This window comes from Mya arenaria, chromosome 5, assembly GCF_026914265.1.
Source record: "Mya arenaria isolate MELC-2E11 chromosome 5, ASM2691426v1".
NCBI lineage: Eukaryota > Metazoa > Mollusca > Bivalvia > Myida > Myidae > Mya > Mya arenaria.
The window spans coordinates 53,051,584-53,072,161 of NC_069126.1; the positions used below are offsets into that span (position 1 = coordinate 53,051,584).

The 20,578-nt window shown below is 32.0% G+C and overlaps 1 protein-coding gene across 1 annotated transcript in view; it reads right to left on the reverse strand.

The window, feature by feature from the left end:
• Positions 1-4,362: 4,362 nt before the first annotated feature.
• The window catches only part of LOC128233700 (hemicentin-1-like), a 47,781-nt gene continuing 31,565 nt past the window's right edge, over positions 4,363-20,578 (reverse strand). The window contains exons 8-15 of the mRNA XM_052947504.1: positions 19,861-20,193; positions 19,265-19,585; positions 18,476-18,622; positions 8,201-8,240; positions 7,790-7,878; positions 7,426-7,441; positions 6,981-7,051; positions 4,363-6,802 (exon numbers count right to left, since the gene is read on the reverse strand). Coding sequence (XP_052803464.1) covers positions 6,744-6,802; positions 6,981-7,051; positions 7,426-7,441; positions 7,790-7,878; positions 8,201-8,240; positions 18,476-18,622; positions 19,265-19,585; positions 19,861-20,193 — 1,076 coding nt within the window. The 3' untranslated portion in view covers positions 4,363-6,743. The remainder of the gene's footprint in view (positions 6,803-6,980; positions 7,052-7,425; positions 7,442-7,789; positions 7,879-8,200; positions 8,241-18,475; positions 18,623-19,264; positions 19,586-19,860; positions 20,194-20,578) is intronic.

Genomic DNA, 20,578 nt, shown 5'->3' on the forward strand with positions numbered 1-20,578 from the left:
GCAGCAGGAGGCAATAAAGATAAAGATTAATACACAGAGTTGTGTACTATCGGGGGGGGGGGGCACTTAAGGAAGGCTTATGGTAGTCTTCAATAGAAAGTATTTCATTTAATAATGAAACAGCAGAACCAATTATACAAAACCTCTATAATATATGTTTATCTATTATGTGTTTCAAATTAGAAATGCAATTAATAAATCTGGGTACAATTTACAAAATATACTATATTAATTAATGGTGTACTTATTTGATAGTGATTGCTGTTAGGCTGTCACCTTAAATCATAATATACTTGTTAAACAAAAATAAACATAAAATTGAAAGTTTTAAAAAAGATGGAAGAAAATCTTGGTTTATATAACCTTTGAATGAATCAACAATTTCACAGTTTGAGCTTGGAACAATAAGGTGTGAACCTTGATGATTAACTTTTTCAAATAACGAACAACTTGTAACTATCACCTTGTGAAACTTATTGTTATAGTTTAAATAAAGGCTCATGAATTCATTTCATCGTTATGTTCAATAAGTGTTTGAAGATGAAACCCTTTAACCCAGAACCAAAGTGATATCATTATATCAAAATAATGCAATGCATATATATAAAAAAACAAAAAAACATTTGTATATCTTTGTTTGACAATTACTTTTTTATAAAACAACATCAGTTATTTAATTTAATAAATCTATATTATTTACATGAAAGGTCCAAATGGATTATAATTATTCTCTATATATTGATTAACATTAAAACATCTGTTTAAACTACACACATCATTCTAAGTTTGACTGTAAAGATAGCTTTTATAATAGACTGAAGAAGCCTTATCTGGTCAGCCCCTTGTCTCCATTTAGTCTTTCCCTTGTCTTACCCTAGTGCACTACGAAGTGAACTGATAGTGAACACGATGTGCACTTACTGTCAAGTATGGTCTTAACAGTACTGTATGTTCCAAAAAATAATGAAAGCACTTTTATTTTAAGATGGGCATGAATACATAACCAAATTACTACGCCGCTATTTAAAGAATGAAAATTTGGAAGGTCAAATGTGTTAGCAAAACAAATGTAGATACTTATTGGATTTTAACCATTCTTCTTAGTTTAAGACTGTTAATATTCAGTCCTCTTACTGTCAGAGACCAGTCTGTTTCGCTTTAAAATGTTTGTTTTCCAGATAAAGAGTAAATGCCACGCTAGTTTTTTGACACATTTTGAGGTGTGGGTGGGGTAAAAAATATCGGATCTGTCTGTAAATTGTTGTGTGAATTCTCCAGGAAGCTCATTTTACGTACTACAACGGTTAACGGTTCAAAATACATTTGAACGATGATGTAAAATTTTATTTGTTGTTTTTGTCTGTAATTTGTTTGGTATGAAAGCATATGTTCGAACATTCAGCTTTAAAGATCAGTAAAATGTTTGATAAACGGGATAACCGGTAATAAACGGTAAGTTGATCATTTCCAATTATGTATTTATTTAAATTTATAAAACATTTTTTGACATAATTTACTGAAGTCCAGTGTTCTGTTTTGATCAAGGCAAGTACATGTAACAACAAAGAATTTAAAAGTAGTTCCGAAAGTTGATATTTTCTCTCCTTATTTTGCAGTGAAAATATCAAATTGATATTTTCACTGTTGTTATTTCACTGTTAAAACCCCATATTTTATCGTAAAGCATGAAAGCAATATGTTTATATGATCAGATCAGATCATTAATTTACCACAAGATCATAGACCCATGTGACCGAATATCATACACAAATGGCGACAAGTACAAAACATGTGTAAATATTCATGCATATGTAGTGCACTTTCGTGCACTACAGACAACATATAACATACCAAAACTTATATACTTCTGAATTTTAATATTTCAAATTTCAATAATCAAAATTTTAACAATACAATGAATGCTATATAGGTATTTATATTTATATGCATATACATATACATTAAACATAAACACATACATATACACACATATACACACACACACACACATACTTATGTTGGATATAATGCAACATTTCTAAGTTCGAAAGCCTTGTATATATAAACATACTCAGATTTGTTTTAAATAGTTTCATTTTTTGTATTGATCAACGCAATTAATTTATACATACTAGGATGTTGCCTATAATACCTAGGTGTAAATCGCATTCTTAGTTCATTAAATAATGTGCATTCTAGAAGAAAATGTTATTCATCTTCTAATACGGAACAAACAGTTCATTTACGATCATTTAGGGGCGGTGATTGCAGTCTATTCCATCGTCCTGTTTCTATGCTTAATCTATGTGAAGATAGCCGCAATTTGGACAACGACAAATTTAAATTTAGTAATATTTATTATGTTGACAAAGTCTATATTGAAAAATAAATGTGCATGAGTTAGATTCTGATTTTAATTCGTCATGTCATCGTCGTGTACATCGTCTGATGGAGTCGTTGGTCCCAGTCCCGTCAAACGCAGGGACGATGTGTTCGATCGGCAGGTAGGTTAGTGACATAACCTTCCGAAGGAACTCAAACTTGTCCACTTTCTGGATGTAGGCAGTCGCCAGGCCATCCTCTTGGATTTTCCTGTATATCCGTTGCGTCCAATGGAAGACACAACCCTTTATTATGGTTCCCGGGAAAACTTCTCGGATTGCCTGCCATGTGGCGGCCTCGAAGTCCAGTACGAACCACTCCAGCAAGGGCTGGCCTATGTGTCGTAGCAGACTTATTCATGTAGACAAGTGGGACCTGCTTTGTGTCCTCACCATTCTTAACAAGCAGTGAATGGTGGCGAGCTGATAAAACGGATGTTTCACCAGCTTGAAGGTCCCATCTATGAACCATCTAGACTGTCGGAGGTGGTGTAGCTGCTGCTGCGTCGCGAAGATGATATCGCGCTGACCGATGTCTTAACATTATCACATTAAAGCCCACACACACGCTGACACGTGCGGTTAATTTAGTCATCAAATGATTCAGCTAATTGGATTCGCATAAATGTGTGAAATAGTTCTAAACAATTAAGTTGACGAAACCGCTTATAGGTGTGACGAAACATCTTGGCAATTTACTATATAGAACAAGTGTGACGAACTGGAGAGTCGATGAAACCTCCGTATTGTAGCAAACATACAATAGCTCCTACTCCGTACGACTCATACGCATATACAATGGAATTTAATATCAATCAGTAAAACAACGCTTAAATTGCTTTGTGTCTCTTAAGGGTATTACTCACTAATCTCCTATTAAATATACAGAGACAGAAGCTTCTCAAAGTCTTATTTTAGCAAACACTCTCCGAAGAGTTTTTCCGGAATACGTGTCCTTGTTCAGAGAGACGAGTGTGGATTTGTAAATGTGGCCAAAAAGGACTCATTTCCCATATCGCGCATTGTGTACTGCATAGAAATAGTGTGAACAGCGAAAATTGATCTACTTAAAAGATTCTGGCAAGTTCCCCTTACAGATCAAGCTAAAGAGATATCACCTTCTATAGCAACTGATGGTTTATACCAGTACAAGGTTATATCATTTTGAAAAAAAATGCCAGCCGCATTTCTTGTGCTTGTTAAGCTTGTAAAGAATCGTGCTCTGACACATTGATTGACCATCTTCAGAAAATCAGGGCTTTCTTTGATCGACTAACGATAAATTAATTCAAACCATAATTTGTTTATGTTGTACAGCCAAAAAACAGTAACAGGTGGCAGTTCTGGGCACTTTCAAGCCAGGATATTCAGGGTGAGGAATCACGTGACTTCAACGGGGGGTTCTCACATGTGTCACCACTGTTCAAAACCGATGTAAACAAGCAAGAAAGTGACAGTTATTTCTAAATAACTTTTTTGAAAGAAAAAATAAGAACATATTTCTTAGCCTATAAAAGACTATGCTATTTTCTGCTTTTACAAGGGTGAAATAATTTGGATTTGCTTGTATTTTAACGATCGAATCCTTGGCCAAAATTTCAATTCTACGAAATTTTGTAGAACGATACAATTCTTCTAACATGCTTATTTTATTTAATGAGTAGTTTGAACTACTCTCATCTGTGGCGTTAATGCATTCAACATTGAAATATTTATTCCAAATGATATTTCTTTCATGAAATGAATGTATATCCACACATTTGATCGATTCTAAATGTTTTTATGTTCTAGGTGGGCCGTCATGGTGATACGTACAAATTATCCATTGTCCCTCTATAACAGACGGAGTCAACCCTCATATGTTTCACGAAATCTTGATAAAAGATGAATAAATTCAATTGATGCAGTGATGAGTACATTCAAATGGAAGACAAGATATACTCCAGCCAACTCCGTTTCATGTACATTCCCTGGTAAAAGAAAGTCAACAGTCAAGAAATGATTGAACTACCTTTTAATGTACAATTATTAATTAAACTATTGATTAGAAAAAATAAATGATTACGTGTGTTGCTGGTTGGATCCATTTGTGTATGTGACGTCATTATAAACTACTTATTTCTTTTTCCTGATGACTGTTTGAGTCAAATGATTCAAAACGTCGTGCTCATAATGTAAAAATTCAACCCTTTTAAGTTATAGATGTAGTGGATGCAATAACAATTTCTTTGATATGAGTTTGCATATTTCATAAGTAAAGTCATGTTGTTGTTAACATAATTATAATCATTTACCATTGTTGTTTGGCATGGCTTTCGTACAACTTTGAATACATTATAGATCGGAAATGTGTACACAAATGATAAAACTATCTTAATTTTTAAAATCGGTTAAGCTTCTTTTTTCAAAAAGAAAACGTATTTAGGGCAGTCTATTTTATCAAAATCTGAAAATGAGTTACAAAATGGCCTGTTGTTGTTATAAGATTACTGATATAGATAGTTTTTCACATAAATATTCGTGTAAATGCAAATAAAACAAAGGTAATAATTTAAAAAAAAGCGAAATTTAATATTTTTGTATCAAGGGCTTGAGTTTGAAATTGTGAATAAATTGACTTATCTAGGAATAGTATTTACCACTGGTGGGTTAGCACAACGTTTGACACTTGGTCAGGATGCTATGAATTCTTTTTTACAAGCTTAATTCAGACCTAGTAAATTTTTTTTGCTATAGCAACATGCCATCATTTATCTTTGTTTCATAAATAAATAAATATATCTTGTTTTAAACTATGGTGGTGTAGTTTTGGGTCTACAAGATAGCATTAAGTTAGAAAGAGTTTATTCCAAGTTATGTTAAGAAATACTGCGTGTTAGAACCAAACTCAGAACAATTTTGAGTATGGAGAACTTGGTAGAATACCATTACTAATAATAGGAGTTGTAAATGTGATTACTTATTTGTTAATGATTTTTCAATGCGATGATATTAAATATGTTAAAGCTGTTTAAACAAAATCGTATACAGATTTAGAATGATAGCCAAATTGTTAGTCATTAACAAAAGTTATTTTAGATATATTACAATCACTAGGATTTTATGATGTATGTTTATTTCAAAGTGTTGGTGATTTTAATATTTTAATATATATTTATTTGTGAAATGTAACAAAGACTAAAATGTAAACAAATGGTTTGCTGAATTAAATAATTTATCTAAAGCAAAAAATGGTTGTGTTGTTCGCAGACTGTAAGTTGCAGCCATTTTTGTGTGCTGTAAATATATACTAAATAAATACAGATGCAAGACACAGGACGGACTGCATTTCAAATAAAATGACATTTGGTTCACAAGGCTACATGTATTCTATGAATGAGGTTTATATGATTAAATATAAGTTACAACTACCCGGCAAACTGTAACTGTGCATTATGATAAGCAAGGATGAACGAAAGTTTACACATTATGTTATTTGTGTTAACAAAGAGGCATATCTAAGGGGGCGAAGGGGGGAGGGGAAGGGGGCAGACGAGGATTCATCCATTATAGGTGAAATATTAAAATTCAGAAGTATATTAGTTTAAATTTTATATCAAATATATCCCGCCATGTGGTAATAAGCGCATGATGGAAATGGAATTGCCCCTCAAATTTCAAAGACAGATTAAAAACAATGGAACAGCAAACTGATGCATTTTCATGATTTGGGCAATCTTAATTTTTGTCTTAGTAAAAATGGAACAGCAAACTGATGCTTTTTCATGATTTGGGCTATCTTAATTTCAGTCTTAATAACAATGGAACAGCAAACTGATGTTTTTTCTTGATTTGGGCAATCTTAATTTAAGTCTTAGTTAAATTTTTTAAGGGGGACTAACTTTCAGCTTAACACTGGTCAACCACGCCTGAGAACGAAGTTCAGATCAGAAAACTAAACAATGAAGTTGTTCGCGAATTTGTATTACATTGACAAATTCAAAACATCACATTATAAGTTACACTCGATAGATGTAAAACATGTTTTTAATGTTTTTAATGTAAAGTGTTAATGCATTGTGATATTTAACTCATTTAACTTAAATGATCCAAGCAAAGCAAAAAAGGATATGATTTGAGTACAATCATATAAGCGATATTTTGGCGCTTTTTAAGTGTGTGTTTTAAATTTTTAAATGTTCAAAAATCTTATGTTATTCTTTGTTTCGATCAACAAAGTCAAATAAGTTAAACAAAGATTAAAAACATTTTTGCTTCAAACTTTAATGTTAGCCTTTGGTGTTTGTTGGGACGTATCATGACAATACAATCTTAACACGGTTTCTTATCCTTAATGTTCCTTGTTTTAGTTGTTTCTTTCACTTAAAGAACTGTCTGCACCTGGGTATTTGGAATGATGTTGTTGCACACTGTTGTATCTCCTGCAAATATGTCGAAAAATTCAAATATACCAATTCTACAAATAAAACAATCAGTTTTATATCTTGCTAATATAAAAGCTAAAACACTGTTTAAAGGAAAAAGAGGTAATACTTATTTAATCAGTTCCTGAAGAATAATTGATTGTTTTATAAAAATCATACAGCAAACAATATATACCTGTTTGGACATTCCCGTAGTATGGAAGTGGCTTTGCACTAGACGCATTCAACACGTCTAAGTGATTTGCTCTGAAAGAAATAGGGCATAGTTTAAAAAAAGAAATGTCCACCAGGGTATGCCTGTCTTGGAAATTCTGGAATGATACATACAAATTAGTAGGATATTGTTATACACACAAAACAGAGCAACGCTCTTCAAACCTTAAACAGGTGCATTGCTGCACTTTTGCATTTTTTATACGCTCATATTTATATAATTTATTCACATAGTGAAATGGAAAAAATAAATTTAACTCTTTAATTGTATCAATCAAAATACTTTCACGAAAAACGAAATTAAAAGAAGACAGGGAAAAATGAAATCCTGGGGTTACTTATTACCTCATTCAACTTTTATCAAATCACAATTGTTTATGTTGTATATACGTTGATTTAGTGCTTACCCGTTGACTCCAATTTCTGAAACGAAACGAATGTAGGAACACAAAAAAATGTATAAAAAGTACGATTACATACTATTTATGTTACCTTCACATAATTGACCATATACTAATACAACATGGAAGTTATCCTTAATGTCAGTGGAAAATATACTAATATTTTAGTTTGTCTTAAGCAATAGGTATTATCGATATTAGTAGGCAATTATCCGTGTTTTCAAGTCAACAGCAGAACTAAACGGTTCTAAGCAGAATCATAAGATATATATATATATATATATATATATATATATATATATATATATATATATATATATATATATATATATATATATATATATATAGATATACAAAACGAGCTACTTACTAAGTTCATCATACGCCACGGTGTCCATTGTCATAGATAGGGCCTCATACGTTTGAGTTGTGTTAAGTCCAGGATCGTCGGCACTATGTCTGTTATATTGACAGAATACTTGATTTGTAATATGTTATACTGAATTTGTTATTTATCTTATCATGAACAACGTGTATCATATTATCAGATATCAATAATTGCTTTATAATATGCAGTGTTATACTTTGAAAACGTATATTTTTGTGCATTTGTGAACTTAAATTATACACTTCTAGAGCGTAAGTTCAATATTAACTATTAATAGAAAAACTCATTTTATATTGTTTTATTTGGATGTATATTCAGTTTTTGTACTACACGTTGTTTTTTATCATATTAACTGATGTATCATTTCATGTTAATGCGCCGATGAGCACTTACGTATCAATTCTATTGTCTGTATCTGTGCCCTCATATACATCTGAAAACAAAAATATATTAACGATTCAAAAGGACATCGGACATTTTCTAAATGTCAGTAAGCAAGCAAATACAAAATGTATAATATGTTTTATTGTAAAATTCTTGCTCATGTAGCGGAAACAAGAAAGTTAAAATGTAGCATTCACGTCCAATATTGTTAATGAGAATAACAAATATCAGACATGGCATGCGAACATTACATTTTTCAACTAAAAAAATATAAATAAAATGAGCATTAATTATTTATGGCAATATACCAAAAGATTATAACCCAAAACTAAGAGTAGTACACGTAATAAGACATTATATCATCATTACAAAAACACAGAACAAATCAAATAACGACAACATAGAATGGCTCGATAAAAGTACGATTAGATTTTTGAACACTATCAGATTGTAATTGCTATCTAAATCATAACGATTCAAAAGTGATGAAAAACCAATCTCAAACAAGAGTAGGTGAAGTATTTTGGCCTAAAGTATATTGATGTGGTAGTAAAAAGATATTGCTTGAGTCAGGCCAGGTGATCAATGATCACGGATCATTGTAGCTGGTTTATGAATGCAATTGCTCGAACGGTATATGTTATTATATTTGAAAATAAATACCATGTGACTTGACATGTTAAAGGTTTCAAATAGTTCAGTTTCGATCCAGAGGTGTAACATTAACATTTTTGAAATATGTGGGAGTCTGCGAAGCTACTGTTCGAGATTAGATGGTATTTTTTTAAATGCATATAATGCCAAAGTTTTAATATGTTTATATGGTGTGTGTTAAAGGGACTGTACTCCATATGATGAACGCGCGAAAAAATTTTTTTGTCGAATACTGACTTAATCTTGGTATCGATGTTTACAATGCATTGAAACTTACTTACTGAAGTACCGCATAGTTTACAATTAATTCATTTTTCGTATTTTTCCATTAAAAATATTACTGGGTATGTCTACCTAGTAGAATTCATTCCTTATGCGTGATTGGCTAGTCGATGTTATCACGTGATATTACCGACTGAAGTGGATATAATAGTAATATCACCCTTGCCGGGATGCAATTTTGGCGATACCGGTTCGAACCCGGTCTTCGTCACAATTGTTTTTATAATTTTGGTATTCTTTTTTACACTTATGATATCAACGAGTAAAACATTTTATTAAATAATTGTCCTGAGTTTCGTTACAGAAAAGACTTTTTTGGTGCCAATCTGGTGTACAGTCCCTTTAAGTTCTCGGAGGAGAAAAGCACTGCGCGAGTTGAGTGATATGGTTAATTGTTATTTGAATACTTATAGAAGATGCTGGACAAAGGCACACACGCTATGTAATGTTCTAATATTATCTAATTGTAATAGTTCCCAACATTACAATATATTAAGATTTGTTCGGAAATAGTTACTGATATACTTAAATCTATGTTCAATTTAGTTACTACAAACAAAAAGTTAGTGGATCATTAACCCACATTTCTTTTGACACATAAAAAGCAATATATTTTCTCACACGGAACATTATTTTCATGGTTCTAAGGCTTCAAAAATAAACTTCTTGTGTTAAAGAAACCAATAAGGTTCAAACTGCATTGTATCCTTAAAGACATTAAATTTAGTCCTTGCCTTTATATAAGATTGGCTTTGACTCTGATCATGTTGATTAAAGTGATCCATCAAAGTTTTATGACCATGTCTATCTTCTAATGATTTTTAAATGTGCTGATCTTAAAATATTGCTATTGAGAAAATATTTGATTACTTTTAATCATTTACATTGGATTAGAGAGTGGAGCTTTGCCTAACATACAAATACAGAGTAATTTAATATCACATCAACTTATCCATAATTTATCATTTTACCCTGTGTTGTGAGTCTCATGATATATCAGTTCGGTTCGCCATATAGCATATAGCTGGTGTTAATTTTTTAGAATTTTGTGATTTACGCAAACATTTGTGGATTTTCTCTAGGCAATCTTTGATTTATTCAAAGTCCAATTTTACTTGAATGGAACTTATCAACCAAATAAATACGCTTGGCTTTGTTGCACACATTTGCTTTGATACGACAGACTCGTCCGAAACAACATTGGTCGTAGCGGAATTAACGATGTGTGTTAATACTGGTACTTTACTTGTTTCTGAAAAGCTGAATACCACTTTTACGTTTGAAAGCAGATTGTTTACAGGATAACTTACATTGGTATTAATTATAAACGCTAATGTTGTCATTTTGCAGTATCTGGTGTGAGCGACTAATGTAGATGTTTTTAAGAAGAAATCTTCAATTTAAGATATGTAAATTATGATGTTTACAAATATCCAACAAATATCGACCAATTAGTTTGCTTTTCGCTTAGGAATAGAACACAGAACAGAGCAGTTTTTTTAGATACAAGCATATATAGCTTATGATCATCAATGCAATCATCATAGCATGCAAAACCGCATAAACAAACTAACATGATTACAAACAAATAACAACACGAGAGCAATAACATCCAGTTTAAGTTAGACTGTTATGTTCACTTTATATTCTCTTATCTGATTTGCCTTTATAATAAATATAGCCATTTTGTGTAACAGTGACTTCTTTGTAGAGTTAAGAAGAGTAATATATTTTGACATCTTCTGCATGATGGAGACTGTTCCTATAACAGCATTCTTCGATTTTAAGCCTCATATCATCAATCATCAATATATGAGGATAATATTAATTTGCTTAACGCATGTCTGTGTTACACATTGTCAACAGTGTACCGATAGCAAGACATTCATTTCAAACGTGGATTTCATGGACGAAATAGAGTTAGACTTGTTGAGTAATTAACACCTTCATTACATTTGGTAATACAAGTAACTTTCAGTGTTGTTTTAACTGACTTATAAAACATGATGTATTAATCACTATTAATCACTTTGATACAGCCAAACCCAAACCTCATTAAAAGTGACTCGCTCATGGTTTGTAAAATGCACTTTTTTAATTACGAAAGTGTGGCAAATCATAAGAATTATTAGAACAAAAATACCAAAAGCTCATTTAAAGTGACTCGCTCATGGTTTATAAAATGCACTTTTTTAATTACGAAAGTGTGGCAAATCATAAGAATTGTTAAAACAAAAATACCAAAAGCTTGAACTCTTCAGCAAATTTTGATATTTACTCAAATATCGTCTTTGAAGACCACAATTTTCTTTAGCTATACACTGTTATCCTTCCTCGCACACCTCGTTTAAAAGTCATTCTTTTCGTCTTGTTGACACTTGCGTTTTCCATCGATCACAGTAATCCCGTAACAAGTCTTATTGCTTTTGTAATCCCTCGGCGGTTTCCCTCAATAGGACACACGCTTAGATAATGCTACTGGTTGAAATTATTTATAGTTTCACCATCATATCAAACTACTCAGAGAAGAGGAGCTCAACATTAATAAAACCATTTAAATTTGAGATTAACAAGATCTGCAAGTTTTACTTTCTGAAATAGGAGAAATATTGTTACTTATAAAACATTTTTTACCGCCAGATTTGCGACAGTATTTTGTAATTTTATTTAGCCAGAAACATTTAGAGAGCCAATTGGTAGACTTTGTTCATTAAACATTGTCCCCTGTCTACCTTAAGCCTGGTTGTCAACATAAAACGTAGGTGGCTGGCCACCACCGGAAGCACGCTCTCGCATAAATAACAGGGGCCATACTATTGCTATATGGACAAGGTTTATTTGGTTAACTAGAAAAGTCCTGGATGGAAGAGACGCCCCATTGCGCAGAATCAACTTAAGTTCATGGGCGGTTGGGTCACGTCAGGATCATTCGAACGATATTCAAAATACGCTCCTTCCGACGAGGAACATCAGAGTTCCTGCTGCTCGACATGGTATTGTGTCACCAGAGAAAAATGGTTGCGTACGGGACACCCATGTTAAAGGATGGCCGCTGGGTATGCCAGCTTCACCTGTTTATTGCCACGGTTTGTTTTTTCTCTTTCGGGTTGTTCCGACAATGCGATAGGCCCTGTATATATGTAATATTTAAATGTATGCAGGACAATTCATATAACTTCACAAGGAAGAATTGTAAGATATATCAAATATATCTTTCGCATAAAAACTAACAGTTTTCCTGATTTTTCGATAAAAAAGGTGTGTTCGAAAAATGCGTATAAAATATTTTTGAGAAACAGGCTGGCTCTCTAAAAATCTATTATATTTCTGATAGTTATGAGAGAAAAGCCTGTTGTTGTCAATAGACATTAAGATTGTTTCACAGCTATTTCACGTTCAAAATTAATTCGAATATGTAGGTATTTTTCAAACATTCGGAAGTTAGGAATTACTTCTTTGTATTTTTGCACAGAAAATGTTGAATTTTAGGAACAATACTTTAGAGTTAATACTGCTATTATTTCTTACATCGTTTCTTCCTATTATTTGTTTTCAAATTCAATTTAATTTGAATAAACTCTTCGACCTGAGAAAGCTCTTTAAGTTATTCCACAGGTCTTGTTTGATAAAACACTCCAATAACTTGTAGTTAATTGTTTCATCATAACTCGAATACAAGCTGCATAAACTAAAATTGTACTATTCGCATATGAAAAGTTGTTTGTGGGTTTAGTTTTGTTTCTTTGTTTTACGGGCCTTCCATAGTGCAAAATTCACTTGGGACCAACAGTTAAAACGTTTAAAGACTTGATGTATTATTCAGTTTTAAGGAACAATCGCTTTAGCAAGAAAAACAAACATCCTATGTGACATGTTTTGGGGTCATAAACAAAATTTAGGAAAACATTTTTATCATATTTTGGACAATAAAGCATTTGCTTTTTTTTCGAAATGATCTTTCAACAATATGACTATGTCTTGTGTCAAAATGACTCAGACTTCCAACGAAATGCTAATATCTAAAAACATATTCATTTTGTGTAAAAAAATCCGGAAAAATGCAAAGGCTGTTTGATTCGAAATTTGATAATATCCTCCTTCATAAAACTTGCTCAAATCCTACTTACAGCTTCACTTGTCGCAACGGATGTATTTTGCTTGATAAGAATTGAGCCTAAAAACTAAATAAAAAATGATTTTTTTTAGTAGTTTGTTTTTATACAGATGATATTCCGAAATCTTGAGTTGAATGTATATTTTATAGGCCCTTTCATTTCCGTTATTGAAAAATGTAGCATTGTCTGCAAACATGTTTGTTTTAATTGAGCGTTTAGAGCTTCAAATATATAGTTTATAGGTTAACGTTTTTTTTAAAGACCCAAGAATGCCTAATAACAATAAGAGCCAAGATCTTTACTTACACTCATTCTGTTTAAGGCATTTTAATATTTATGTTCTCCTAAAAAACTCCCTACTTTGTTTTTTCGTCTTTGTTTTTAAATTTGTCGAGAGAGATTCAAATAACTTTATATCATTATTGTGTTGTGTGTTTTGTGTGTATTTTTGTGTAATTTTTCGTAAAAATGTCTTTGTTCTCTCACAAATTTATCTATGTCCGTTAAAACTCTATGCTTATAAGTGTTTTTTTTTTCTTTTCGTAGTAAAGTCTCACAAGATCAGAAAAATGTTTACTGTTCTTTTCGTAAATTCTACGTGTTGAACTTTTGAACGCAATATTATTCCTTTGATTTTTGCTGAAATAAAACTAACCTAGATTTTTTTTTGTTTTATGGTAGATAATTTTTCTGCATATTTTTTATTGCTATTTGGCTGTTTTTGATAAGGAATTTCATTTAATTCTTCGATTTTTTTTTCTTTCTATCCTTTCTCTTTTTTAGGCAAGTTGTCTATTTTATTTAAACGTTTCTCATAGTATCTTTGTTTAGTTCCAGAAAAGTATTTGAATTACACTTGTAGTACATTTAAAAAGTTTCCCTCATGGCAGTTTTGATTTGAATTTGATATTCTATGTCGTTTAAAATGCTGTTAATAATTTGAAAGTAACTAGGTCGTATTTTTAGCTGATATTTGTTAAGAATTAGTACTACTGTGGAGTGGTCTGTTTTAATTTCTGGTTTAATATTGCATTTAAGTATTGTATTACGTAACTAATCAGAAATAAGAAAGTAGTCCAAGTGAGAATAAACGTATTGTTGCAAATACTTTTTCGCCCTAAATATCGATCATGTTGAAATGAGAAATAACTTAAGTAAGTATAATTTGACATTATTTGATTATTTCTAGAAAATACAAAAAATATTTGTCCTTATAACATTTCGACTACTGTTCTTGGATAAAGTATGTGTTTTTGTTTCATTAATTAACAAGTTAAATAGTTGGCATGATTTCATAGTATTATGCAGGTTATTAATGTATTGAAAAAATACGTATCAAGTTTGTTATAAAACCGGTAAATAATTCATTTGTCCTTTTTCGATATTGACCTATCCTAGTCACCCGAGTGTCGGCGTAACCACTTATGTTAAAGTTTTTGTAAGAGTTTTTGTACTACCTCAAATATTTTCAAAGTCCATTGACATGCACCCAACCTGTACACCGGAGGAGGTAACTCTATCAAGCATTTTGACAAAATTATACCCCTTTTTCTACTTAGAATTTACGTTAAAGTTTGCGTTCCACCTCAAATATTTTCAAAGTCCATTCACATCTGGCTTTGAAACTTTGCACACTTGTTCACCATCATGCCCCCAACCTGTACACCGGAGGAGGTAACTCTATCAAGCATTTTGACAAAATCATGCCCATTTTTCTACTTAGAATTTACGTTAAAGTTTGCGTACCACCTCAAATATTTTCAAAGTCCGTTAACATCTGGCTTTGAAACTTTGCACGCTTATTCACCATCATGCCCCCAACCTGTACAAGCATTTTGACAGATTTATGCCCCTTTTTCGACTTAGAATTTACGTTAAAGTTTGCGTACCACCTCATATATGTTCAAAGTCCATTGACATCTGGCTTTAAAACTTCACACGCTTGTTCACCATCATGCACCCAACCTGTACACAGGAGGAGGTCACTGTATCAAGCATTTTGACAGAATAATGCCCCCTTTTCTACTTAGAATTTATGTTAAAGTTTGCGTACCACCTCAAATATTTTCCAATTGTCATCTGGCTTTGAAACTTTGCATACCAAGACGTACACAGGAGGAGGTAACTCTATCAAGCCTTTTTACAGAATTATGCCCCTTTTTCGACTTAGCATTTATGTTAAAGATTGCGTACCACCTCAGATAATTTTAAAGTCCATAGATATATGGCTTTGAAACTTTGCACACTTGTTCACCATCATGATCTCAACCTGTGTACAGGAGGAGGTCACTGTATCAAGCTTTTTTACAATAATATGCCCCTTTTTTACTTAAAACTTACGTTAAAGTTTGCGTACTACCTCAGATATTTTCAAAGTCCATTGACATATGCCTTTCAAACTTTGCACACTTGTTCACCATCATGATCCGAACCTGTGAGACTTTATACAATGGTATTCAACCACCCAGCCTATTTGAATAACCAAGTTAGATAACTGTATTTTGCAAATAATGGCCCTTTATTATTAGACTTAAAAATTCTGGTTAAAATTTTGCATGTTACCAATTTATGATAATATCTCAGCACATCATGTATTGCTTATCTAACAGTGATCCATGCATGTTTCGCCAAAACTTTTTAATCCTTACACTGAAAAGCGGCGGAATAGTCGAGTGCGCTGTCTCTCTGACAGCTCTTGTTTGTATTTCACATCGAGGGGTGGATGCGAAAAGGTTCTAAGTGACATTAAATAAAGAAGAAGATAAAACGTTTTCGCTTTCACCCCTCGACATGTGTAATATAACATTGTTCTATTTTTAATGGTCAGAAAGTATATCTAACCGCGTTTTTGTAAACTAATAATTGGCAAACATTATTGCTTAATTAGCAATATTCGTGCAAATCATACGAGCTCATTCATGATAAATTAAAGTTGTCTATTTTCAATCTGAATCTTAAGAGGAAAGCGTGCTATTTCATTTTTGGGTTTATATTTACTTTTTTAATATCCATAAAAAATAATTTTCTTGATACAAATTATCACAAGGTGATCTTTATTGTCTTTTTATACTTTTTTAATGTTCACGTGATATTTACATGTTTGTCCTTTAAGGGTGTATTTGAAAACACTCGATGCATTGATATAAGACATTACAGATATATGGTTAATATATGTCTATCGATATTAAATATACTATTATTTCAAATTATATGATTAATTTAGATCCAGGGAACTTATGTTGTTGTTTTTTTCCGTTTGGGAATTCGTTAAGTCAATCTTAGCCCCTTTTAACATTTAATTGGACTGGTATTTGGGGATTCGCGATATTGGCTTGTGGTCCCTCGAGATGTGGTATCTATGCGCGGCAAAAATGTTATACTGGCCTTTGTTTTTGACATGCGAGAGGACACCAAGAGAAATATACTTATGATAACATCATTTAAAGTTTGGACCAATTTTAGGGATTTTCTTTAGTTAACATGTTGTATTGTTTATAGTTTGGCGTGTATCCCGCTATTTACTTTTTTCTTATCAAGTATGATTTTGAGAAAATGGAACTATATTGAATATTTTAAATGTTGTTATATATATTTGATAATAAATGTGAACATTTCATTGTGTCAACGTCGATATTCGACCATACACAACTCAAAACCGAAGAACACTGACATATCATTGCCCATCCCCCCACCGTCCCTCGCCCCGATTAATAAAATCCTATTGACCTTATAAATCTACGTGCGTTATAAAACATACAATTGTGAAATATGTGCATCTCATATTTATTGTATAAAGTTAATAATTTGTTTCGTTATTTTATTATTTGATAAATGACTTGTTCGCATTCAAACTCTAGCTTGATTATTTTTTTTGTCCATTATGAAATAAAGTACATGAATACATTGTGTTATTGATAGATCGCTAAAATGGGATATTTGCTAAAATAACTCATATTCGTAACAAAATGGAGTGCTTACTTTAAAATATTAATGAAAAATAAGTTTGCGCGGACGATGGCTTTCACTATGTAAAAACTCATGTTTTCAAGGGCGAGTTTGTCACTTAGAATACTAAGTATTGTGTCAGCCACATGTTCGCCAACTGTTTCGGGAATCCCTACAAAATAAGGATTTTCTCCCTCACTGTACAGTCAGTACATACATGTATGCTTTGAAACTCAAGTAAGCGTGACCTTTGCCCGACTTGCTCCACGTTATCATTATGTTTATGCGTGTCACGGCGCACGCGCTAAAAATATTATTTAACATTAATTGTCTGTGTCCATGAACAAGAGTTGTTCTATATTAATTAAAACGCTCAGTTGCATAGTACATACATCCGTAAAGGGTTATTATTGTATAAAAACAACCTGATCATTCATTAAACTTTTCTTAAAGTGTGTAGTTTTATTTAAAAAAAAAACACAAACCAACATTAATTAAAATATAAAGTATCAAAGTGACAACAATATAGAACAATTTTCACTAAAACTAGTAAGGGTATATGTAAATCAGGTATTACTGATGGCTTAACCACATTCCTTGTTTTTTTTTACTGATGTAAAACCGTGTTTAACATGCCTTAACATTTAACTTTGTTTATAGGTTTTTGCAACTGAGTAGTATATAGATGACCATAGATAGATTTTGTGGAAAAAAGTACAGTTCCTGCCTTTGCATAAAGAAAATATTTCCACACAAAAATATAATTAGATATAATACACGTAAATAAAAAATGACGTCTTGATGAACGGAGGAAACGATGTTGAATTTTATAAAAATGAATTCATAGATAACATATTATGCAAAATTATATTTTTGATGTAAATCAGTGATTCAATTTTTTTTAAGAGTTTACAAAATTGGATCACATGAATTCAGCCGAATAAAGACTGTGATTTTTTAAGTTCGTTTTATATTATTATGATAATCATATTCATATAGATAGTGTCAGAGGTTCTTTGAATCACATTATGGTTTGTGTATTTCCTTTACAAGTATACCTTATTATGTAAGGTAAACAACGTAACCCAGCAGTTAAGCCTAATTGTCACATATTCTGTACGTGAATAGTATGTTCCGCCTAAAACTAATCATTTTAAACAAGGGACTATGGATACGGACATACGTGTTTACATTATTCGTTATGTTACAATTTTTAACCTCACAAGATGAGCACATGTTCCGACACAAACAAGCATGTATATCAATGTACTTAGAATTAAAGCTTTACCTTCCCGCTTGGCCAGTTTACATAAGCAGATACAGGTGTACTTTTTTCTAATGACGAGTATGAGTAATACCACCACAACTAGTGCTGCGATTATTCCCCCAACAGTTCCTCCTATAACTGGCCCGACGCTGGTTTGATGTGTAGCTTCTAGATGCATCGCACATGTAACATAAAAACATTAATGTTATTTGTACATATCCAGTAATCATTATATGTACGAAATTTGTCATTGTTTAGCCGAAGTAAAAGTTAAATTACTTAATCAATTCTCAAGTTGATTATTGTTTTAATGAGCATGATTTGTTGGCATTTTTTCAACACTGTCGCATCTTTTAATTTAATTTATGTTGTTTTTTGATGCGCTGAAATTCATCAACCTCATACGAAGTAGTTAAGTAGTATCATTGTTAATTATCTTCATATATTTGTATTAACGATTTTAGTATTGTATCTTCTTTTTTTTATTTCAACATACTAAAGAATTGGGGAAAAGATTGAAAAAATAACAACACATCCAATTAAAACTAACTTAATTAAATTTGTTTAATGATTCTAATATACTTGTTTGGTGTCATAATTATTCATAAGGACTTTAGATATAAGGACGCAAAATAAACATACATGAAAGATGTATACGGTGTCATGGAATTCATCTAATATCTGAAATCTAGTGTTAAGAGTTTCCTAGGCGACACTACTATCATAACAGAAACTCGCGAAACCATTTAGCATTGATAAACACAAACGAAATAAATAAAAGGTACTGCACGCTTTCTTTGCTCGTTTTACCTTCACTCAATTCCACGACCTCAACTGTTTCTTTGAACGTAACTGGATCCGCAGCTCCAATACGATTAACAGCCACAAGCCTAGCATAGTATATTCCTGGGTCTAGGTTCTTAAGATTTACTTGATACCTTCCAGTGTATTTAATATACTTTGATTCCGATTCCATAATGTTGGTTCTATTTACCCAGGGACCATCTGGATTAAGCGACATCTGCAACACAAATGTCTGTTCATGTCCGCCGTTGAAACCCTTTGTCCACTCAAAAATCACGGTGTCATTCAATGTTGTAAGCTTTAGCTCCGTTGGAGGTGACGGTTTTCCTGAAAACAAATGTACCCACAACGTCCCGTTTTGAGGAAGCGTTATAAATGTTCATTGACTGGGTAATATAGAGCATGGTTTATATTGTTGCTCAATTTATACTTATTTTATTCCAAAGATGACAAATTGAAAAATTGTTCAGAACATTACATGTTGGTTTATTTATAGCATAATTGTCTATCTTTTATCTGCGCTCACACATTAACGACATTTATATAAATATACATGATTGATATCCAGCATAAGTATGTTTACTGTAAAAAACTGGACATACTTGTATCCATTACATGGATGCTGAAATTTGCCGTATTTATATCATTCGTAATCTGTACGTTGTATACACCAAACTCTTCTTCTGACAAGTCGTTAATTATCATTTCAAGAACGTTTCCAGCTAAAGTGACTTCTTCTCCGTAGAACACAGCATTAACAAAATCTTTTTTTATTAGTAAAGTATATTTTTCATTCTTAAAAATCGGTTGTCCATCGTGTTTTAACACGCTGTAAGTTGTATATTCAGGAATGCTGACAAAGGGAATAACTATGGTGATGTTTTCTGACGTTTCTCCGGCAAAACTACTTTCTGTCAAGAATATTACTGGAGATGCTGAAAAATGGGAATATTTCTCAACATAAACTAAGCAAGGTACACACATTAAATTTATTACAATCACTATGTCCCAGAATTCAGGTATAGATCCTATACACCATGAGGTAAACACAGCTACTAATACTGCGTTTCATTTGTAGCATCTAGGGGTCTCTTCATGTGTGTTTAAGTTTGAAAGTATAACATGCGATGATCAATTTATTGAAAAAGTAAACAAAACGTTGCAAATATTTCATCAATGATAAACGAGAAAGAGAATTCCATTTAAGTGTCATGAACAGAAAGACGTTCTTATTTTATTCAAACATTCATTCGAATTACAATTGCAACACATTTTGCGTTAAGTGTGTTGAGTAAAATTGGTTAATAGACAGATAAATCG